General features: G+C 50.9%; 1 protein-coding gene across 2 annotated transcripts in view; it reads right to left on the bottom strand.

The window, feature by feature from the left end:
• Window positions 1-8,431: 8,431 nt before the first annotated feature.
• JADE2 (jade family PHD finger 2) overlaps window positions 8,432-18,010 on the bottom strand; it is a 65,161-nt gene continuing 55,582 nt past the window's right edge. Inside the window, exons 10-11 of one of the 2 annotated variants that reach the window (XM_018081075.3) lie at window positions 14,397-14,525; window positions 8,432-13,012 (exon numbers count right to left, since the gene is read on the bottom strand). In XM_018081075.3, coding sequence (XP_017936564.3) covers window positions 12,042-13,012; window positions 14,397-14,525 — 1,100 coding nt within the window. In that variant the 3' untranslated portion in view covers window positions 8,432-12,041. The remainder of the gene's footprint in view (window positions 13,013-14,396; window positions 14,526-18,010) is intronic. The other variant, XM_018081076.3, reaches the window with a different exon arrangement.

Below are 18,010 nucleotides of genomic sequence, written 5' to 3'. Positions count from 1 at the left end.
CAATACAGACATGCCTGTAAGATACTTTTATAGGACTAAAAACCTTTTTAATTCCAGGTAAATGTGGGTGCTGGCATTGATGGCATGCTCAGCTGTAATGCCTGAGCAGTTTCTGTGCCCGCAGGTGGGAGCTGCGTAAGGAGATGCTCTTTAACCCAACAGCTTCACCACAGGTTTGCTTTTTGGTTGTGGTTGGTGCCATCAGGCCTGGCTTGGTTGCTTTCCTCTCAGCAGGAGCAGGGTAGGAAACGTTAGAACAGGTGTTGGGACATGTTTGTGTTTTAAAGGCATTTCCCATCGGGGTTCACATCTGTGTTGGGAAAGCCAGAGAGGGGAATTGCAGGTGGGTGGGGGACATTTACAGTTTAAGCATCACATGCAGTGGAACCCCCTCCTGCTCAGGCTGGGCTCTTTTATTCTGGCTGGATTATTCCCAGCCTCCATCTGTGCCTGCTGCTCCGACACCGAGTGCCTGCAATTACTTCCAGAAGAAGTTCAAACTCTGTTTGAAAACACCTATTTCCCTCATGCCTGTATCCAAAAAAGATCTCCAAATGATCTTTTTCTCTGAGCCAGGGATGCAGCAGCTCCTGGGTAGCTGAAACAGGGGGCTCTGTGTCCCCTGGGTGAATTCTGCTCCATCTCTACAGCAAATGCTGTTTTTTATTTATTTTCACCATTTCCCTGCATTAACCACCTGGGAAGTAGCTGCTGTGCAGCCAGGCAGGGTTTGTACCTGACGAGAGGCCACGAATTTCAGCATCTCCCCACCCTTCCCCTGTGCTCTGCTGGATTGTTTGCTGAAATAGTGGTTCTTGTGGAGCTCACTGAACATGCCAAAGCTGGGAGCTGTGACAGAGCTGCCCTTCTACAAGCACAGCAAGCACCACCACGGGCAGTGGGACAATTTCCTCAGCTGCTCCCAGACCATCCCAGGAGATGAAATTGCTTTGCAGGCACTCAGTGTGATCCACGTGGCAGCTCAAACCAGCCCAGTGGCACTGCGCTTCCCAAAAATGCTTTCCTGGCACTGGGATGCCTGCCTGGAGGCAGCAGTGCCCAGGCTGGAACATGCACAAGTGGGGTGTTCATCATCAGGACCTTTGCCAGTGACCTTGCTGGGGCCTCATATTCCTGCAGGAAAGAGCAATTCCCACGTGCTGCTACCACAAAACTGCTCCTCCATGCACAGCCGAGCGTCCCCCTGGGTCACCTCTGCTGTCCCTCCCAGTGGTGGCAGGTCTGGGAGAGCTGGAGTGGGCTGGGGCAAATGCCACACACAGCAGGCTGAGTGTTGCTTTTTCATGAAGGTTTTATTCATTTATGAGTTTATTTTGCCAGGTCCAGCCTGTCTCCCACCCAGCAGCTTGCTGGGTGGTGAGTCACCAGGACGGGCACATGTCATTTGGAGGAGCAGGGATGGGTCCAGTGTGTTCTGCAGTGTAATCACCTGCCTGTGGGCCTGGAGTGACACTTTGCCATCAAATTAGACTCAAGAAGTCATAAAATTATTGTGGTAACATCTTCACAGTGTTTCCATCATTAAGCACAGAGCACTGCTCACACAGAGCACAGGGGAGCTGCTGGTCCCCGTGCTGTAACAGTGCTGGGCATCCTGGCATGCCTTCGGGTCCATGTCCTCATCCCTGCCCCCATCCCTGTGGCTGCCCTCGCTGCTGGGGTGGGAAGGTGCTCAGCAGCCAGCGCAGGGGGTGCGTGCAGCAGGGAGGGGAGCAAAGCCCCTCTGCAGGGCATCAGCCCCAGCACGGGCTGCCTGGAGAGCTGCGGCAGCGAGGGCGAGATCAGCCCCGCTTTGTGTCCCTGCAGCCAGCTGGCCCAGATCGACCGCAAAAAAAACCCCCCAGCCTTGAGAAAGGCAGCATCCTCTGGAGCAGAGCCGGGGGCTGCCGAGGTGGCGGCGGGGGAAGGAAGGAAGAAGGGGCCGGGCGCTGCCGGGAAGTCAAAGGCGCTCGGCTGGGGCTCGTTTTGGAGGCTCCCCCCGGCAGCGGGTGCGATCCTGCGGCTCGGGCTGACACCGGCTGTGTGCTGCGGAGATGACTCATGTGTTTCGCTGGGAAGATGATGCTCTCGCTGCCGCCAAGTGATGCCTCTGCTTTCCTCTCCTTCCCCAGGTGAAGGTGCCAAAACCCTTCCAGTACCTAAAGGGGCTGCAAGAGGGCTGGAGAGGGACTTCTGACAAGGGCATGGAGTGAAGGGGCAAGGGGGAATGGCTTTAAGCTGAAGGAGGGTAGATTTATATTAGATATTAGACATTAGAAAGAAATTCTTCCCTGTGAGGGTGGGGAGGCCCTGGCACAGGTTGCCCAGGGAAGCTGTGGATGTCCCATCCCTGGAAGTGTTCCAGGCCAGGTTGGACAGGACTTGGAGCAACCTGGGCTAGTGGAAGGTGTCCCTGCCCACGGCAGGGGAGTTGGATGAGATACATGAGCTTTAAGGTCCCTTCTAACCCAAACCATTCTGGGATTCTATGAAAACTGTGCTGAGAGCAGATGATGGCCCTGGGGAGTAGAAAGGCAGGGATTGAGCCCTCCCTGAAACAGGCAGCACCATGGCTCCTTGTCTCAGTTAGGAGGGAGTTATTACGTTCCCTGCCTTGATAATTTGGGTCATAACTGTGCACTGAACTGTAGCAGGACTCAGCTGTGTGGGGCACTTGGGGAGGGGGGAGCAAAACCAGCATGTGGGCTGGGGGACTTGGGCCAGTGATGAGAGGAGCGGGGCTGGGCTGGGCTGGGGACAGCAGTGTTTCAGTCCCAGCTTTTCTTTAGGTTTATGTTCGATGGTGTCACAGGATGAAAAACTAATTCCTCTGTGGACAATCTGAGCCTGTCAATCCTCTTGCTCAGATTGGAGCTAAGAGCATCCTAAAAGGGGCTGCAGCACCTGTGGGAAGCCAGGCTTGGGAGCAGAGGTGTGCCTGTCAGAGGTCCCAGGCAGTCACCCAGAGTCAGCCTCTCCACAGCCTCCCCACTGCCCCCAGCTCCTGGTGTGGGTTCAAACCTCCCCTGGGTTTCATTGTTTCAGGTGTCACCCGTCCTCCTGCCGAGGGTTTAGTTCTCACTTTCAGATTGGGATGAGTCAAACTCTCAGAGCAAAATGTAAATGAAGCTGCTGCCTGTGGCTGGGGTTCCACTTGTACCAGCTCCTGAGGGAGCATCTTCGGGGGGGACAGCCCTATGGGGGGACACAGTCATGGCCCCACACGTCCCCCTGGGAAAGGCAAAGAGGCAGAAAGTGAAGAGAAGGGATGGGGATGTTTTGCCAGCAAGACCCCTGCTCCTGCTGCTTCCCTTCTGAGGGCTGTGGATGCTCATTCCATCTGGATTTAGCTGAGGGCTGAGTCTGGGAGATGTTTCATTTGCTGCTGCAAATTGACTCCTGTTTCTTTCCAGCCATTCAGCAACGAACCAATTCCCCTATTATTTACCCCATCAGAACAGCCCTTCAGGCCCACGCAGCCCCAACCAGCAAACCTTTCCCCTGGTTCCCTCATTTCCCACAAACTCCTCTCATTGATACATACAGAAACCAAAAAGGCAAAATGAGTTTGTGAATGCATGACAAGTTCACTGCTGCCAGCCCCTGGCATCTCAGCTCTCCAGCAGCCAGCAACCACCCTCAGACTGAAAAATCAGCTGAAATGTGATTTCTGTGAGGGTCCCAGCACGTTTCCTCTGGCTGTCAGGCAGTGCTGCCCTTGGCCCATTCCTCAGTGTAAGGTAATTCTGTTTGCTCAAGCAGGTGTTGTCCACTTAATTGTCAGGAGGTGGGAATCCTCAGGTAAGCCAAAGACTTTATGAAAGTATATAAAAAAGGCAGTGAGCAGTCATATTATAGGGGCATCCTGTGTTCTCCCATGAGGAAGCAGAGAGTTACACCAAGTTTCAAATCTCAGCTCATGTTTTCCAACAGGCAGCTCTGAGCCAGGGGCAGCAGTGACACCTCAGTCACTGACTCTCTTCTAATGCTTGGGATGGAAAACACTGCAGATGCCTGTCAGGTGGGCTGATGGGATGCAGAGAGGGGGCTGTGGCTGCTGGTGGTGCGGGGGAGGCACAACAACTCTCAGCACCCCCTGGCTCTGGCTGTGCCAGTGCCATGCCATGCCCACGCTGCTCCCAGCCCGTGCTCCTGCAGCTTGGCTATTTATACTCCTTCCTCCTCCTGCTGTATTTGTCTGAGCCAGTTTTAGAGCTGTTGTCTAGCACACACATAGGACTGGGGAGATGCTTGCAGGCTTCAGATCAGAGCAGTGACCTGAGTCCCCATGGCTTGGCACATGTCTGGCTCTTGCCACGCCAATAAATGTGATGCTGCCCTGTGGCTGGACTGTGCCTCAGCATCCTCGTGGCTCAGAAAGCCTAAAAAATCAGCCATGAGTCCTTTTGCTACTGGAGAAGAGCTGGTGCCAAGCAGGTGATGCTCGTGGCACAGGGCATGTGTGTCCCCAGCCTGCCTCTGGCAACACAGTGATGCTGCTTGGCCCTGTGCTGCTCCAGAGCTGCTCTCTGTGTGCTGGATTTAAAATCCTGATTGGAACCACCTCGTTCCCATGGCTCTCCAGAAGCAGCCCTTCAGGGAGCTGGCCCACCCCAGGGCTCTGTGCAGGTCTCTCTGGGTGCCCAGGACTCCTGTGTCCCCCAGCATAGCACCTGGCTAAAGCTGGTTTGGGGAATGCAGGGCACAAGAGCATCCTTGCTTGCTGTGCTTTATCCCCCAGACTTACTAAGTTTAAAGCTGGAGCTGCAAAAATTGCTGATTTCCCTCTTTTAGAAGTGCTTTATTGATCCTGCTTTCTTATTAAGGGCAGGAATTCATCCCCCGCCTGCCGCTCCCTCTGTGCAGTGTGAGTGTTATTTGTGGTATCCCATCCAACAAACACCTATTTTTAGCTGAGCATTCTTGGAAGGGGTTTTGGTACCTTGTTTTCTGGAGGGAATTTTCTCTCTTGCAGGGTGCTGCATTCCAACCTGCACGGGGAGAAGCTTGGATGGAGGCAGAGCACACGGCAGGTCCACTCCCACATGGATGGCTGGTGTCCTGCTCTAACAGCAGCAGGGTCCTGAACAAACACAGCATCTCCCTCCTGAGAATCATCTTCCCGGGAGTTATGGCTGCAGATCTGTTATTTTGTTCTTTGACCTGCCTGTCTCCCAGGAAAAACTCCCTTTCATCGATCCGACCCTCCAGAGCTCATTGCAGGGCTGCTAATGACCCAGTGTACCAGCACTATTGTAACCTCTGCATTTCCTCCTCCTGCTCAGTGTCAGCATTATGAAGCACCACTTAAAATACAAGCACAGGCAGTCAATTATTTTAATCTTTATTACATCTGAATGTACAGCAGCTACTCCTGAGGGAAAACACTGCATCTGATGTGCAGCTGAGTGAGTTTAGCTGGGAAACACCATCCCAAGGCTTAGGGAAATGCCAAAATCCCACCACTTTGGGAAACTCCATGCCACCGCTGCACACACCAGCAGAGCTCACAGACACCCCCAGGGCTCGTTTCTCAGGGCACCCACAGCCCAAACAACACCCCCAGCACCAGAGTCCTGATTTTGGAAGGGAGCTACATTCCTCTTACCTCCTGATTCCCATATAACCTGTTTGCTGTTTGCATGATTTATACCCCATGGCAGGCAAGGTCCAGGATTCATGCCCAAAGAACTCTCTTGTGGATGAGGGATGGATACAGGCAAAGCTGTTGCCCCCCTGTCCCCCCAAAACTTGGCTGGGGGCTGAGCACTTCCCCACCAGGACTCTGTGGTGGATCTGGACATCCATGTGGGGCCATCACAGGAGAAGAAAGAGCTGCCTGCAAGCAATGCCAGTCCCATCCCATCCCCAAGATAAACCCCCGTGAGAAAAGGTAGCTGGATAAATCTTCCATTAAAAAAGTGCCTGGTTAGACCCTCCACGGGTCCATTTTTAACTTGTGCAGTAAATGAACAGGGAATTGAGTTTGTCAAGTGGATTTTGGGACGGGCAAGACATCAAAGCAGAGACAGCACTTGTGAAACCCTCTGGATCAGCCAGGGTGGGCATTGGCTGCAGTGGGATTTTTCCCTTGTTTTGTGGGTTAGTCATAGGTTTGTTTATTTTTTTAGAGGTTGTTTTTTTTTTTTTCCTTATTCATCTGTTGCAATCACAGCAGACACATCATTTCTCAGCCCTACATGGAAATCCAAGGCCAAGGAACTATTTTTAGAGCACAAAATGTCTCCCCTAAATGTATTAACTTCGGAAGAGTAAATATTAAATATGCTCTCATCACATTAGAGGCGTTTATGCAGAAGTACAACACCAGCGGTTTTAATGGTTAGGGGAAATTATGTTATACCACCAGCACTTAATCAAACACAATAAAACAAGGTCTTACTGCAATTCTTTCAGGAGAAGCTGAAGGGAAATTAATTCCTTTCCACATCCGTTGCTGATGATTTACTGACACCGGGGTGTATTTGCTCCATTAGTATTTATGGTGGCACTTCCAATCCTTCTGCAAAACATATAGGGGCTAGCCTAACATTTATTTTGCAATTAAATTGAAATGATTCTTTGGCTGCTCACTCCAGATCGAGGCACTCAGCACCACCTGTGATGAGGATACTACAGGCAAACCCCAAGGGAGCAACACAGGGAAACCCTATGTGCTCCAAGTGCCTATAAATATAGATTATTACTAAGAAAGGCTTTTTCTACCTTTATTGGGGAATCATTTCTCAGGCTGAGCTGTAGGAGAAGGATGATGTGGTGCTGCTGGTGGAGCACTGGTGCCCCAGGTCTGTCCATCCCTGCCCATGATAAATCCATCCAGACTATCCCAGATATCTCTGGTCTAAGGTGCCAGAGGCAGGAATGTACCTTCCCAGGAATTTGGCAACCTCTTCCATTAACCTCAAATATTTTGAAGACAAAATCCTTGCCACTTTGTAAGGGCAAGCATCAGATCTCCAAGGTGTGTCTGGGCTGAGCATCATCCCCTCAGACACTCTGGGAGTTGGGAAGGTTGGAGTTAAGCCATGACAGGCAGGCTGGCCTCGCTCCCTGCTTTATGGAATTGAACTCTATTAATATCTCCCTGCCTAAAACAGGTGAAAAACTTATTACAGAAGACAACTCTGGAACTGGCTTTGTACAGGCAGGTTCATGCACGCTGCTGTGGGCATTGTGCCTGCACTGTGGGGTTTTGGGACCAGCCAGGAGTTTGAGTTCATCACTGGGGTGCCTGGAGAGCTGTGAGCAATAACACAGCCTAGTAATAAAATCCTTCATTTGCAATAAATTGATTCTTTGCCTTTTCCTTTAAGAGCGACATATAAGCCCACGAGAGTTTAAGGTGAATTTCCCCCTCTTCTTCCCCTCAACACCCAGAAAACCCATCTCAGATTGATGAGGTTTGTGCTGTCTTCACCAGGCACTGTGATTTCCCTGATTAATCACTTGGCTAATAAATTGCACCAAGTATGCCTATTGAACAGCTCATTTTTCTTCAGCAGCTTGGACACGTGGTCAATTTTACAGAAGAAAAATGTGCCAGGAAATGCCAAGAAGGCAGAAAAAAAGAGCCATTCTTTGATGACTCCAGCATTTGCTGAAACAGGGCTGCACCCTTGCCTGTGGCCTCCAAGCCAGCCAAGTATTCACAGGAAGATGTGGATCCCATTCAAGTTTTTAAAGCTCTGTGATGAGCCCTGTGGCTCACGCACCACAGGTGGAGGGTCGGGCCCAGCAACCACAGCCCACACCAGCAGACCCACAGAATGGTTTGGGTTGGAAGGGACCCTAGAAAGATTTATTTCCAATCCCCTTCCATGGGCAGGGATGCCACCCACTAGATCAGGTGGCTGGTTGGTATCATCAGGAGAACGAGGAGTGTCTGACAAACAGCAACACATTGCTGGAGTAATTTGGATTTCACAGCTTGCCTTTGCTCCCACGAATAGCAAATCTAGCAGCGTTTTTCCCTGCCTGCTACACCAGCTCCTGGTGCAAGAAGCTGTTCCTCTGAGCATCCCAGCTCACAGCAGAGCTTCCCCTGGGGGTTTTGCTCCAAATCTGCAAAACAAGACTTAAATCTCCGGGAGAAAGGTGGTTACCTTGAATTACAGAAACTTTTGGGCATGGGGGACTCTGTGAACATCCTCTTGCTTGGGCTTGCCCTTCCAGCTGTGACAAATGTCTCCAGCTGCATTTTCCAAGGGCTGGCTGAGGTCTGGCAATGGAAATGTAAATGGAAATGCAACAGAAGTTCAGGAATTTGCTTTTCTCAGGCAGAGTGGCTGCACCAGCAGGGCTGACCCAGCCCTGCATCCCCACAGAGCTGCATCCCTGGGATGCTCCATGGGCTCTCCTGTCCCTGGGTGAGTTTGCTCTGTGTGACTGCTCACTCCAACAACACGAGGTACACAGAAAACACTGCTTTATTGACTGCATTTGCCAACACATTGAGGAATGCAAAGGGGTTTTTCATAAGCAATGGGCCATGGTCCCAATGTGTATTAAAGCATACACTGTATCTAAACAGGATGAAAATAATGGCAGACAGAGCTATTCCAAGGCAACACAAATAGCATGCATAATACAGTCTCACACAGAACGAGTTTGATAACATTATATTGCTTTAAGGATTAACTAACATGGAAAATGTACAAAAAGGAGAAATAGGTTTTTGCATTAATGAAAAATACATTTTTTCTCTACAAAGGAATTTCTAATACAAGAAAATAAATATTGCAACATAAGCCAAAAATAATTTAAAATTGCTCTTTTCAATATATTTTCAATATTTCTCTTTTGTATTAACAAATGGCACATCACGTTCTTTGAAACAAAGAAAACAGAAGGGTTTCTCCTCCTGCGACATTCATATCGTTTCCTGTAACTGATGTGAAGTGGGTTGTTTTGGATGTGGAATGGTGCAAACTGGGGGGGATTTCTTTAAAGAACAACCAAGCCTCACGTCCTGCCCTGCAGCAGCATCCTCCTCCTGCATCCTGCATCCCTCCCAGCTCTGTTCTGCATCCCCCCTCGGGGCGGGCTCCGTGGGACAGCAGGCATCCTAACCCCATCAAAGAGGTGCAAGCAAAAAAAAAAAAAACAGGAAAGAAAAATAACTGAAAGATGGGTGTGGGGAAAATGGGAGCGTGGAATGGGAGCTGCCCTTGGGAAACTTCCACAGCCATCGGGGCTGGGGCTGGTGTGGGGGGCTGTGCTCCATCAGGGCATGATGCCTTGTGCATCCTCACCTCAACAGCTGCTGCTTCTCCAAGGAAACAGGTGCTCTTACAGTGCAAATGTCGATTCCTGCAGTTTATACATCTTAAAAGACAACATTTCTCTACTAAAATAAACCTTTTTTTTTTTTCTTCTTCTTTCTATTCATTTCAAAATACATTTACATTAACATCAAAAATATTTTCCTTGTGCATTTTCTCTCCAGAACACCAGACTCCCCTGCTCCCAGGACGCACCAGGCAGGGGATGCTCTGGGGTGGCCACAGCCCTCCCGCCACGGTCCAGCCCTCACCCAGCCCCATGGCTCACCAGAACCCCTTCCCTCCTCTCCAGTCCCACCATCCCATTCTTCTCCCTGTGCCCCACCAGCCCCCTCAGCTTTCCCCACCTAAATGCCATCTCCTTATGGCAAAACACGATGCCTGATGTTTTGGGAGTCTCTCAAACTGGTTTATTGCCCGGTGCTGGTGGTGCAGGGTTGGTTGTTCTTTAAAGTGTCCCCCTTTTTGCTTTCCTGTACTGAGAAGACAAGTAGTGCAGAAGCTGATGAATGGAGCTGTGTACAGCGAAATTTGTGGATTGCTTTTTTTTTAACCATAATTGAGTGAAGCACACGGAAGCAAGATTCATTAAAAGGCAGCATATTGATTATTGTTATGACTCTTATACTAGGATACTGGAGCTAAAGCTAGCAAGCCTGATAAGATAAACTAAGTCCTATTTACTGTATTTAACATTATCTGAACATACTGAGCCTTAATTAATGAGCAGATTTTCATTTCCAACCTCAGTGGATTATGCTAATTTATAACAAAGGTGGTTCCCGTTTTGTTGGTTTTTTGATGTGGTTTTTTTTTTTTTTGTTTTCCTTCCCCCCCACCCCCCCACTAATAACCTGTGTCACATTTTTCCCATCTGAGGAAGATTCCTCCCCAGGCACGGTCAGTCTCAGCCGGGTGAGTGTTGGGCTCAGGCAGGGCTGGGCATCCCACCCGGAGCCGCCGCCGCCGCTCGCCGCGCCCGGGATCAGCTGGGCTGTCAGCGCTGATCTGTGCTGCAAATTTTACCAATAATAAGGACTTTTGGAAGGCTGATAAAGATGATCTACTCTAAAACATCAATCGAAAAGAGTCTCAGAGTTTCAAAAAGAAAGCTCACAGTGAAATGAGCAAAAAGCATCGGAAACCAAAACGGCAGGATGCAGTCTCGGAGCAGCAGCATCCCTCGGAGCAAGCTTGGAACCTAACGCCGCAGCAGTGTGGTATGAGTGTGTCTTTAGTCCTTGGTTGCTAAATAACTTCCAATTTTTTTTTTTCATAGTGACAAGTTTCCGGTTTCTGGCTGTGCTGCTTGACTGTCAAAATATTTCTTTGGCATCCACAAAATTCTTTGACTGATTGGTTTGACAATTGCAAGGTTTTTTTTGTTTAGTGATGGGTTTAACCGGTTGCAGAAGTGTCCCAGGTTTGGGTTGGTTTTATTTGTGATTTTTTTTTTTTATTATTTTTTAACATTTTTTATTTTTAAAAAACAACAACAACAAAAGTTTCAGTGAATTCCTTTTTTTTTTTTTTTTTGTTCCCTGAGCTCACACTGGGGTCACTCCAATAAAACACGTAGCATGACTTAACTGTGACCTTTGAAGCCAAAACCGAAGTAATGGTGCAATTAAGTGCAAACATGGAAATTCGCCTGACTTATAGGTAACATGGGCTTTTAAACAACATTTAAGGCTTATTGGGGACATTTTATGCATTAAATTATTGTAATATTTATAATGTCAGCTTCTGTGAATCACCCCTCCACAACAAGTCAACAGCTTGTAACCAGGATTTAAGGAATAAAAAAAAAAAACAAACCCCAAAGGATGGAGAGGAATAAATTCACCATTTCCACTGTAGCGTTTTGTAGGAAAACACAATGGTGATGCCAAGGGTTGCCATTTCCCCTCGGTGATGGCACGTTTGGCCTCGGGGCCATTGTTTTGGTGTGCAAAGGGGATTTCAAACGTGCCAGCCCGGCATGGTGGGACCAAGGCAGCATCACAGAGAAGCACGGGCAGAAAAAATCGCTCAACTTCCCAGGTTACACCAACCCTGACTCCCCACGGTGGTTTTAAAGGATGCTTTTCTCCTCCACCCTGCCCCACATTTCCATTTTCCAGCTTGCTGCCAGCTGATCCATTCACCTGAGTAAATCCCTTCAGTTTTCCTGACCTCAATGGGGGCAGGGATGGGGGGGAAATTTTGCATCCTGGCCCCTGGACGGATCCCGACCAGATGGAAAGGTGAGGGGAAAAACAATGACCGAGGGGTTTTTTTTCCTAAAAATAGAAATGTAACATTGCTCTCTTCCACCCCAAGCGTTTTCCTCCAACAAGCTTTTTGTGCTTTAGTCATTAATTATTTTAGTATCGCTTATTTTGCTTCCTCGTCTCCGCACACACGGGCGGGAATTTCCCCTCCCACAGCTGGTCACTGCCGGACCCTCTGCTCGCTCCCTGCTCTGAGGGCAACCGTCCCGGGCAGGAGCCTGCCCCTCATTAAATAATGCCCGTTAATTGAACTGTCATCCCTGCAGAAAGCACGGGTACCGGCACCCTCCACCCTCCGGGCACCCTCGGCATCGGTCCTGCCGGGCGCCGGCTCGCGTTCCTGGGGAGTGGGGTCTGGCAGGGAGCCGGGGAGGGACCGCTGCTGTCACAGTCATCGATGTCGGTGAAGCTGAAGCTGTATCTCAGGCGTATCGAGAAGAGAAAGACAACAGTGCCGAACTTCCAACTATATACACATATTAAAAACCCCCCTCGCCGTGATACCAGGCAGAAATCGGACATGGCAGTTGGAACTGGGTTGAGGCCTCGTGGAGCCGGCGTGGCGGGAGGAGTTAGGACGCCAGGTGCTCATCCTAGATGTTCCTGCGGCCGCGTCCAGCTGGCCCCGCTGTGCCCGGCCGCCGCGGGACTCCCCGTCCGAGTCGCTCATCTCGGCGTCGGAGAAGTATCCGTCCGTGTCGGCGTCGAAGCGACGCAGGGGAGCTCCGCCGGCGCCCTCGGGCTTGGGGGGCTGCGAGCGCCGCGCCCCCCGGCTCTCCTTTGGTAATTTGAACCGCACGATGGTTTTGGGGCTACCTACGGAGTCAGGCACTTTGGCCGCGGGGCTGGGCTCGGGCTGAGCGCAGCGCGGCGTCTCCTCCTCCTCCTCCTCCTCCTCCTCCTTGCTGACGCAGCCCCGTGTCCCGGCAGGGGCGTGAGGCTCGCTGGCTTTCTGGAGAGAGCCCTTCTTGGCCGCCCTTTTGGCCTCGCCCGTCCCTTTGCGGTCGGTGGGAAGCTTCGCCGCCCCTTTCTCCGACTTGCTCGGTCTGGAATCCAGAGCGAAGGGCTTGGCGGGATCATCCAACAAGTTGCTGGCGTTGGTAGTCCAGGGCTCCGAGCCCTCCGGGTGGCCCCCGCCCACAGCGGGGGGGCTGCTCCGCGGCAGCTTTTTCTTAATGTTCGTTCTCGTTCTGCTTTTCACTTTCTTTGTGGCCTCGCTCTGCCGGAACGGGGACCTGAGGGAATGGTCCATCATGAAGCTCAGCAAGGTCTCCTCGTCCTGGAGGAGCTCCTCGGAGAGGCCGGGGGTGCTGTCCTCGTGGTGGGCGTTGTTGAGGGACCACTCGCTCATGGCCATGTTCTCCGCCGTGATCTGCACCGACTGCGCCAACCAGCTGTTGAAGAAGGTCCCGTCGATGGGGAAGGAGGTTGACAAGCCTGGAAAAAACAAGAATGGAAGATTTGCCTCAGAAGCCAGGAACATGCACATTGTCCTCCACCACCGCCGCCAACTTCACCAAAACTCCCCGGCACCGGAGAAACACTCAAAAGGTCAACTCTAACACACCACACCAGGACAGAGGAGGATTTACTCCAGCACTGATGCTGAATTTGGGGTTCACTGAGATCACAGCATGACAACCTGAATTGTCCTTCACATGCCACACTCCATGAACCTCCCTGAATCCAAATCAAGCATCTTTCTTCAGCAAAGACGTCAAGCAATGACCCATCCCAGCAAGGGGGCAAATACATTCCCGTGCAAAGGTGGCAGACAAACAATCCAAGCATACGCTGAAAAATTTGGTGACAGAGCAGGATTTGTGCCCAGGTAAGGGGTGACAGGTTCCCCAGGGAGCAGCTGCCACTAGGCCACCATGTGGGCCAGCACCAGAGCCAGGCAGCCAGTGTGGTGATGGGACTGGTGCTATATCTGCATGGGAGGCAGGTCTGAGAACAACTTGAGAGGTGAGGAGGCTGAAGAAGAGGAGCAGAGATTAAGACTGGAATGGAAAAAGCTGAAAAACTTCCTAATAATGATCTCTGAGAGCAAGAGTGAGCGTTGTGGGCTGGGCTGGGTCTAATCAGCAAAGGCACACACCTGCACAGGCACAAGCATTGTAATCCCAGAAACAGAAACCCACGGATTCAACATCAGAGCTGGTTTTATGGATGCAGGAAAAATGAGGTTTGATTTTGGATTTCCTTTGAAGCAGTCACTCTGGCAACAGAGAGGGAAAGAGCAGTGGCACGGGCAGGGTGAGTCACGTCCACAATGTCTGCTGCTTGTGGTGACAGCTTTGCATCACCTTCACCTGTGAGCAACGATGGGATGTGACCCTGCACCCCCTGCACCTTACCGTGGTCCTTTTGGAGGAGACAACACCCCACCCTGGCACCTGACCAGGGGCAGTACATGCCATGAGAACTCCCAGCCCACGTGCTGTGCTCACCATCGCTGCACAGCACAGAGGACACGGGGGAACAGCCCTACCACGGGCTGGGTAAGTCTGATTTTATCCCCCAAAAGCGAAATCACACTCCAGCAGCACATCACAGGTTTTGTAACACGTTCTCCCAATCCTGGGGCTACGGGGGTGGATTTTACACCCCCTGCCCCACCAGGGACTGCATTTCAGTCCCAGTCTCTCTCACAGGACCTGGATAATTCAGGTTGAGTTCTACAAAGGAGAGATGGAAGGTGTAACTCCACCGTGTACGTGCAGGAGGGATCAGGGGCTGGGACTCTTAAACCCTGCTCCCCAAAACAGGGAGTCTCCAGTGGCACGAGTCAGCTCCACACTCATAAAATCAGACTTACCCAGTTGTCCCAATACAGTTTCGTTGACTGATTTCCTTTTCTCTGTCTTCTCAGGACTATTTTTTCTACCATCTCTTCCTTTCCTTCTTGGGTCACTTTTCTTACCCTTTGTCCTCTTCCCAGTTTGTTCTGGCATTTTTTAGGAAAAAAAGGAAAACGCCGTGTGAGACGAGGCACCAGGGACGCTGCAGTGAACAAGTTCCCCTGGGGACACCCCACAGTGGAGACCTGGAGCAGACCTGCAAGCAACTCCAACACAAAGGGGGAACAACAGCCACTTTTTGGAGAGCTGTTAGGCTATGGTCTCTGTATTTCAAGAAAATCTGAATCCCGTAGGTTATATAAAAAAGAGGTTTGGGCCTTGGAGAGGCCACAGGAGCAGCCTCACTGAAGGCAGGGGCCCGCTGGAGACCCTGCAGCCACCAAGGTGCCCCCCTGGACCAGGGCTTTGGGGTGAGGACTCACAAAGGAGTAACCCCAAATCCTGCTTGGACATCTGCCAGGAGGCTGATCTTGATTCAATTTGACCTTTCAGCAACAGCAGCTGCTCACACTCAAACTGTGCAGGGGTGATAAAAACCCAAAATTACATAAGTACATGGAGCAGGAAAGATGACCAGGATTGCCCATGGAAAGGCAGGGAGCAAACTCTTAGCTATGCAGACATTCACCTAAAAATTAGCATTTCCTAACTGGCTTTGAAGCCCTACTGGATTTATTCCTCCTGGGTAAACAGGACAAATGCCCTATAAAAGTACAACCTGCATTGCCAAGTAAAATACTTACAACAGTTTTTACTTACTCCATTAGGCCAATGTCCCTCAGAAGTCCATGCTAAAAGTTCTATTAATTTTCAGAGGGGAAAGATATTGCCCTTAAACCAAAATGTGGGTGGCTGATGGAAGTGGATGTGAGACAGGCAGTTTTTCAGAGGCTGGCCCATAGGCTGAGCAATGATTTTAAGGAAGAAATCGGTTTATTGTGTCAGCCAGCAGCAAATCCTCAACAGACCTGGCAGAGAGGCCAAGGAGTGGATGGGTCAGAGGGAGTAACCCCAGCTCTCCCCTTGCTGTGGCAGTGGAAATGTACTGGGTGAGCTGGGGAGGGAATTTGCATTGCACCTGCCTGAGTCTGGATTAACAGAGGATTTACAGTCCTGGGGTTGCCAAGCCAGGAACCCCTCCTGACCCAAGGACTCGCAGGAAGAAAGAAAAGCAAAGGCAAAACTGGTATTTGCCGCGTTCCTGCCAAGTAACGGGAGGAAGGCAGACACATTTTTCAGTTCCCTTACAAAATCAAAATCTTAACTTTGTTTAGACAGCACAACGGGGCTGAAGAGAAACCCGAGCAGCACTTTCTGAAGAGGAACCTGTCAAAATAGTAGCCGTGTTTCAAAGCCAGACAGTGTTTACTTTTCACTCCGTGCAAGAAAAATACAGGGAGGAGAGGAGGGTTCATTTTACACGGGCAGTTCTCACTGATTTTATTAAGAATCTCCTGCTTAAATGATCATTTGACAGCGGGAAAAATAAACCCCTCCTGTTCTGAGTTTTATGTGGGAGCCAGTCCAAAAAAACCTTTGTGCCAAAACCATCTTTGGAACAACCCCAACAGATCTCGGTCGATGGCTACTGTAACAGCAGTTAAAAACTGGCCTCATCTGGCTGGAATAACTGAGACTTCTTCCTTTCTCCAAGGAACCCCAGGTATGGAGAACAGCCCTGTCAGGAGCTGTGGGGGGGGATGGAACCATCCCCTGCTTCCACACCAGTAAGTGCTTTGTAATGCTGGAAAATTCAGCAGTGAGTTATCCAAAGCTTTGGTCCCACTGGGTGCTGAGTATCTGCAGCTCTAGGTACCATCACCTGGCAAGGGAACTCCTCCCAAGCTCAGGAGACTCCATGGACTGATGATAAAAGGTGCTCAGGTCCTTGATGTCCCCCTGGTACAGGAAGGACCCAGATGCCCAAACCACCTGGAGATTCCAGGACTAAATCCCAGCAGCTGGGCCCTTTCTCTGGCAGCAGTGACTCCTGGGACCTGGGTGCCAGAGGGAGCAGTCAGTCCCTGCTCAGGCTCAACCAAAAAGTCCATCCCAGGAGAGACAAGCAGCTCATCCCAGTGGGTTCAGAGTGGAAAACAAATGGGCAAACACCAGCCAGGTGGGGCAGGAGAGAAGAGCATCTGCATCCCAGAGTCTGAAATGATCCCTGAACACCAATTCCCAGTTGGGCCGCCCTCTCAACTGGGGGTTTGTCTCTGATCACTCACCTTTGGGCAGAACAAACATCATGGGAACAGCAGCCATGCTTTTCCTCAAGTACACATAACATTTTGGGGAAAGACAATTGCACAGCACTGGCACTGGGCAGTGCAGACAATCTCAAAACACCATCAGAAGAGCCCCAACACAGCTCCCCATCATTGGTTGGCATCTACACCCCACTGGCAAGGCCCTGGTTCAGCTCTCCCGGGGAGGATTTGCCAGCTCCTACCCCATCACTGCATCAGAGACAGGGTCAGCATGCACTGGTGGTCAGACTGCCCAAGGCATTTTGGGCAACACAGGTCTCCAGGGGCATTTCCAGCTATCTAACACCTTGTCTGCAAGGGAGGTGAGCTCAAAAACCCTTCCTGGCACACTACCCTGCACCTGTCTCCTTCTGAGAGCTGCAAATGATGAACTGGGTTCACCCAGCTGAACTGAAGAGCATCCCAACGTCCCCTGAGATCCCCCTGAAGGCCAGAGAACCCAGGAGCACAGTGCATGGCACCTGCCTTCAGGATCTGACTTGTTCCTCTTGTCTTCTATCTGTATTCCTGAGTTGGATCTCCCACCTCACCACCCCAGTCAGCACATCACTGCTGGGAGCACCACCCAGCACAAACATCCTGGGTGACAGAGAATGGATGTGCAGTGCAGGGTCTCCAGTTGGTGGGAACAGCTGGGAACAGCACTTTGTGTGTGTTCAGGCTGGCTCAATGAGGACGTAGAGCAACACACAGTGTCACAGGGACCAGGATTTACAGGTCCCACAGCTCCTTGGAGAAACCCTGGGGTCCAGCCACCCCTGTCCCCATCACTGCCTGGCTTTGGCCATCCAGAGGAATTCACACGGGCCTGAGTCACAGGCACCTCAATATACACATCCCTCAGCCTCCAAAACTTCAGTGAAAGGAGACTTTTGTCAAGGAAAGCTCAGCCCAGACAGTTCCTGAAGCAACCCCAACCATGTGATGGTTTCAAACACAACTCCAAAGCCACAAACACAACAACCGTCGGAAGCGGCTGCCAAAGCGCCAGATGCTGCTGCTGGAAAAACTGTTCTGCAGCCATGGGGTCTGCTCTGCCCTGCCACCAAAGGGAAAGGAGGAGAAGGAGGAGGGAGCAGGAGCTGTGGGCTCCGGCACTGCTTGTGCAAAAGGAAAAAGAAGTAGGACAAAAGGAAATCAACTTTATTTCAGTTGCTCAATAAAAGTTGCCAGAGGCTTTGCATGCAGCAGCATGATCTCCACTAATGGGGACGTGGAGCAGAGAGCTGCAGCCCTCCAGAGCTGAAGGAGCTGGTCTCCTGGAGCAACAGACCCCCCACCAGCAGCTTAACCCTTGATTC

Source organism: Manacus vitellinus, unplaced genomic scaffold (assembly GCF_001715985.3).
Source record: "Manacus vitellinus isolate BGI_N305 unplaced genomic scaffold, ASM171598v3 scaffold_51_pilon, whole genome shotgun sequence".
NCBI classification, from domain to species: domain Eukaryota; kingdom Metazoa; phylum Chordata; class Aves; order Passeriformes; family Pipridae; genus Manacus; species Manacus vitellinus.
Note: the sequence above shows the minus strand (reverse complement) of the source record. Positions and strands in the feature narration are given on the sequence as shown.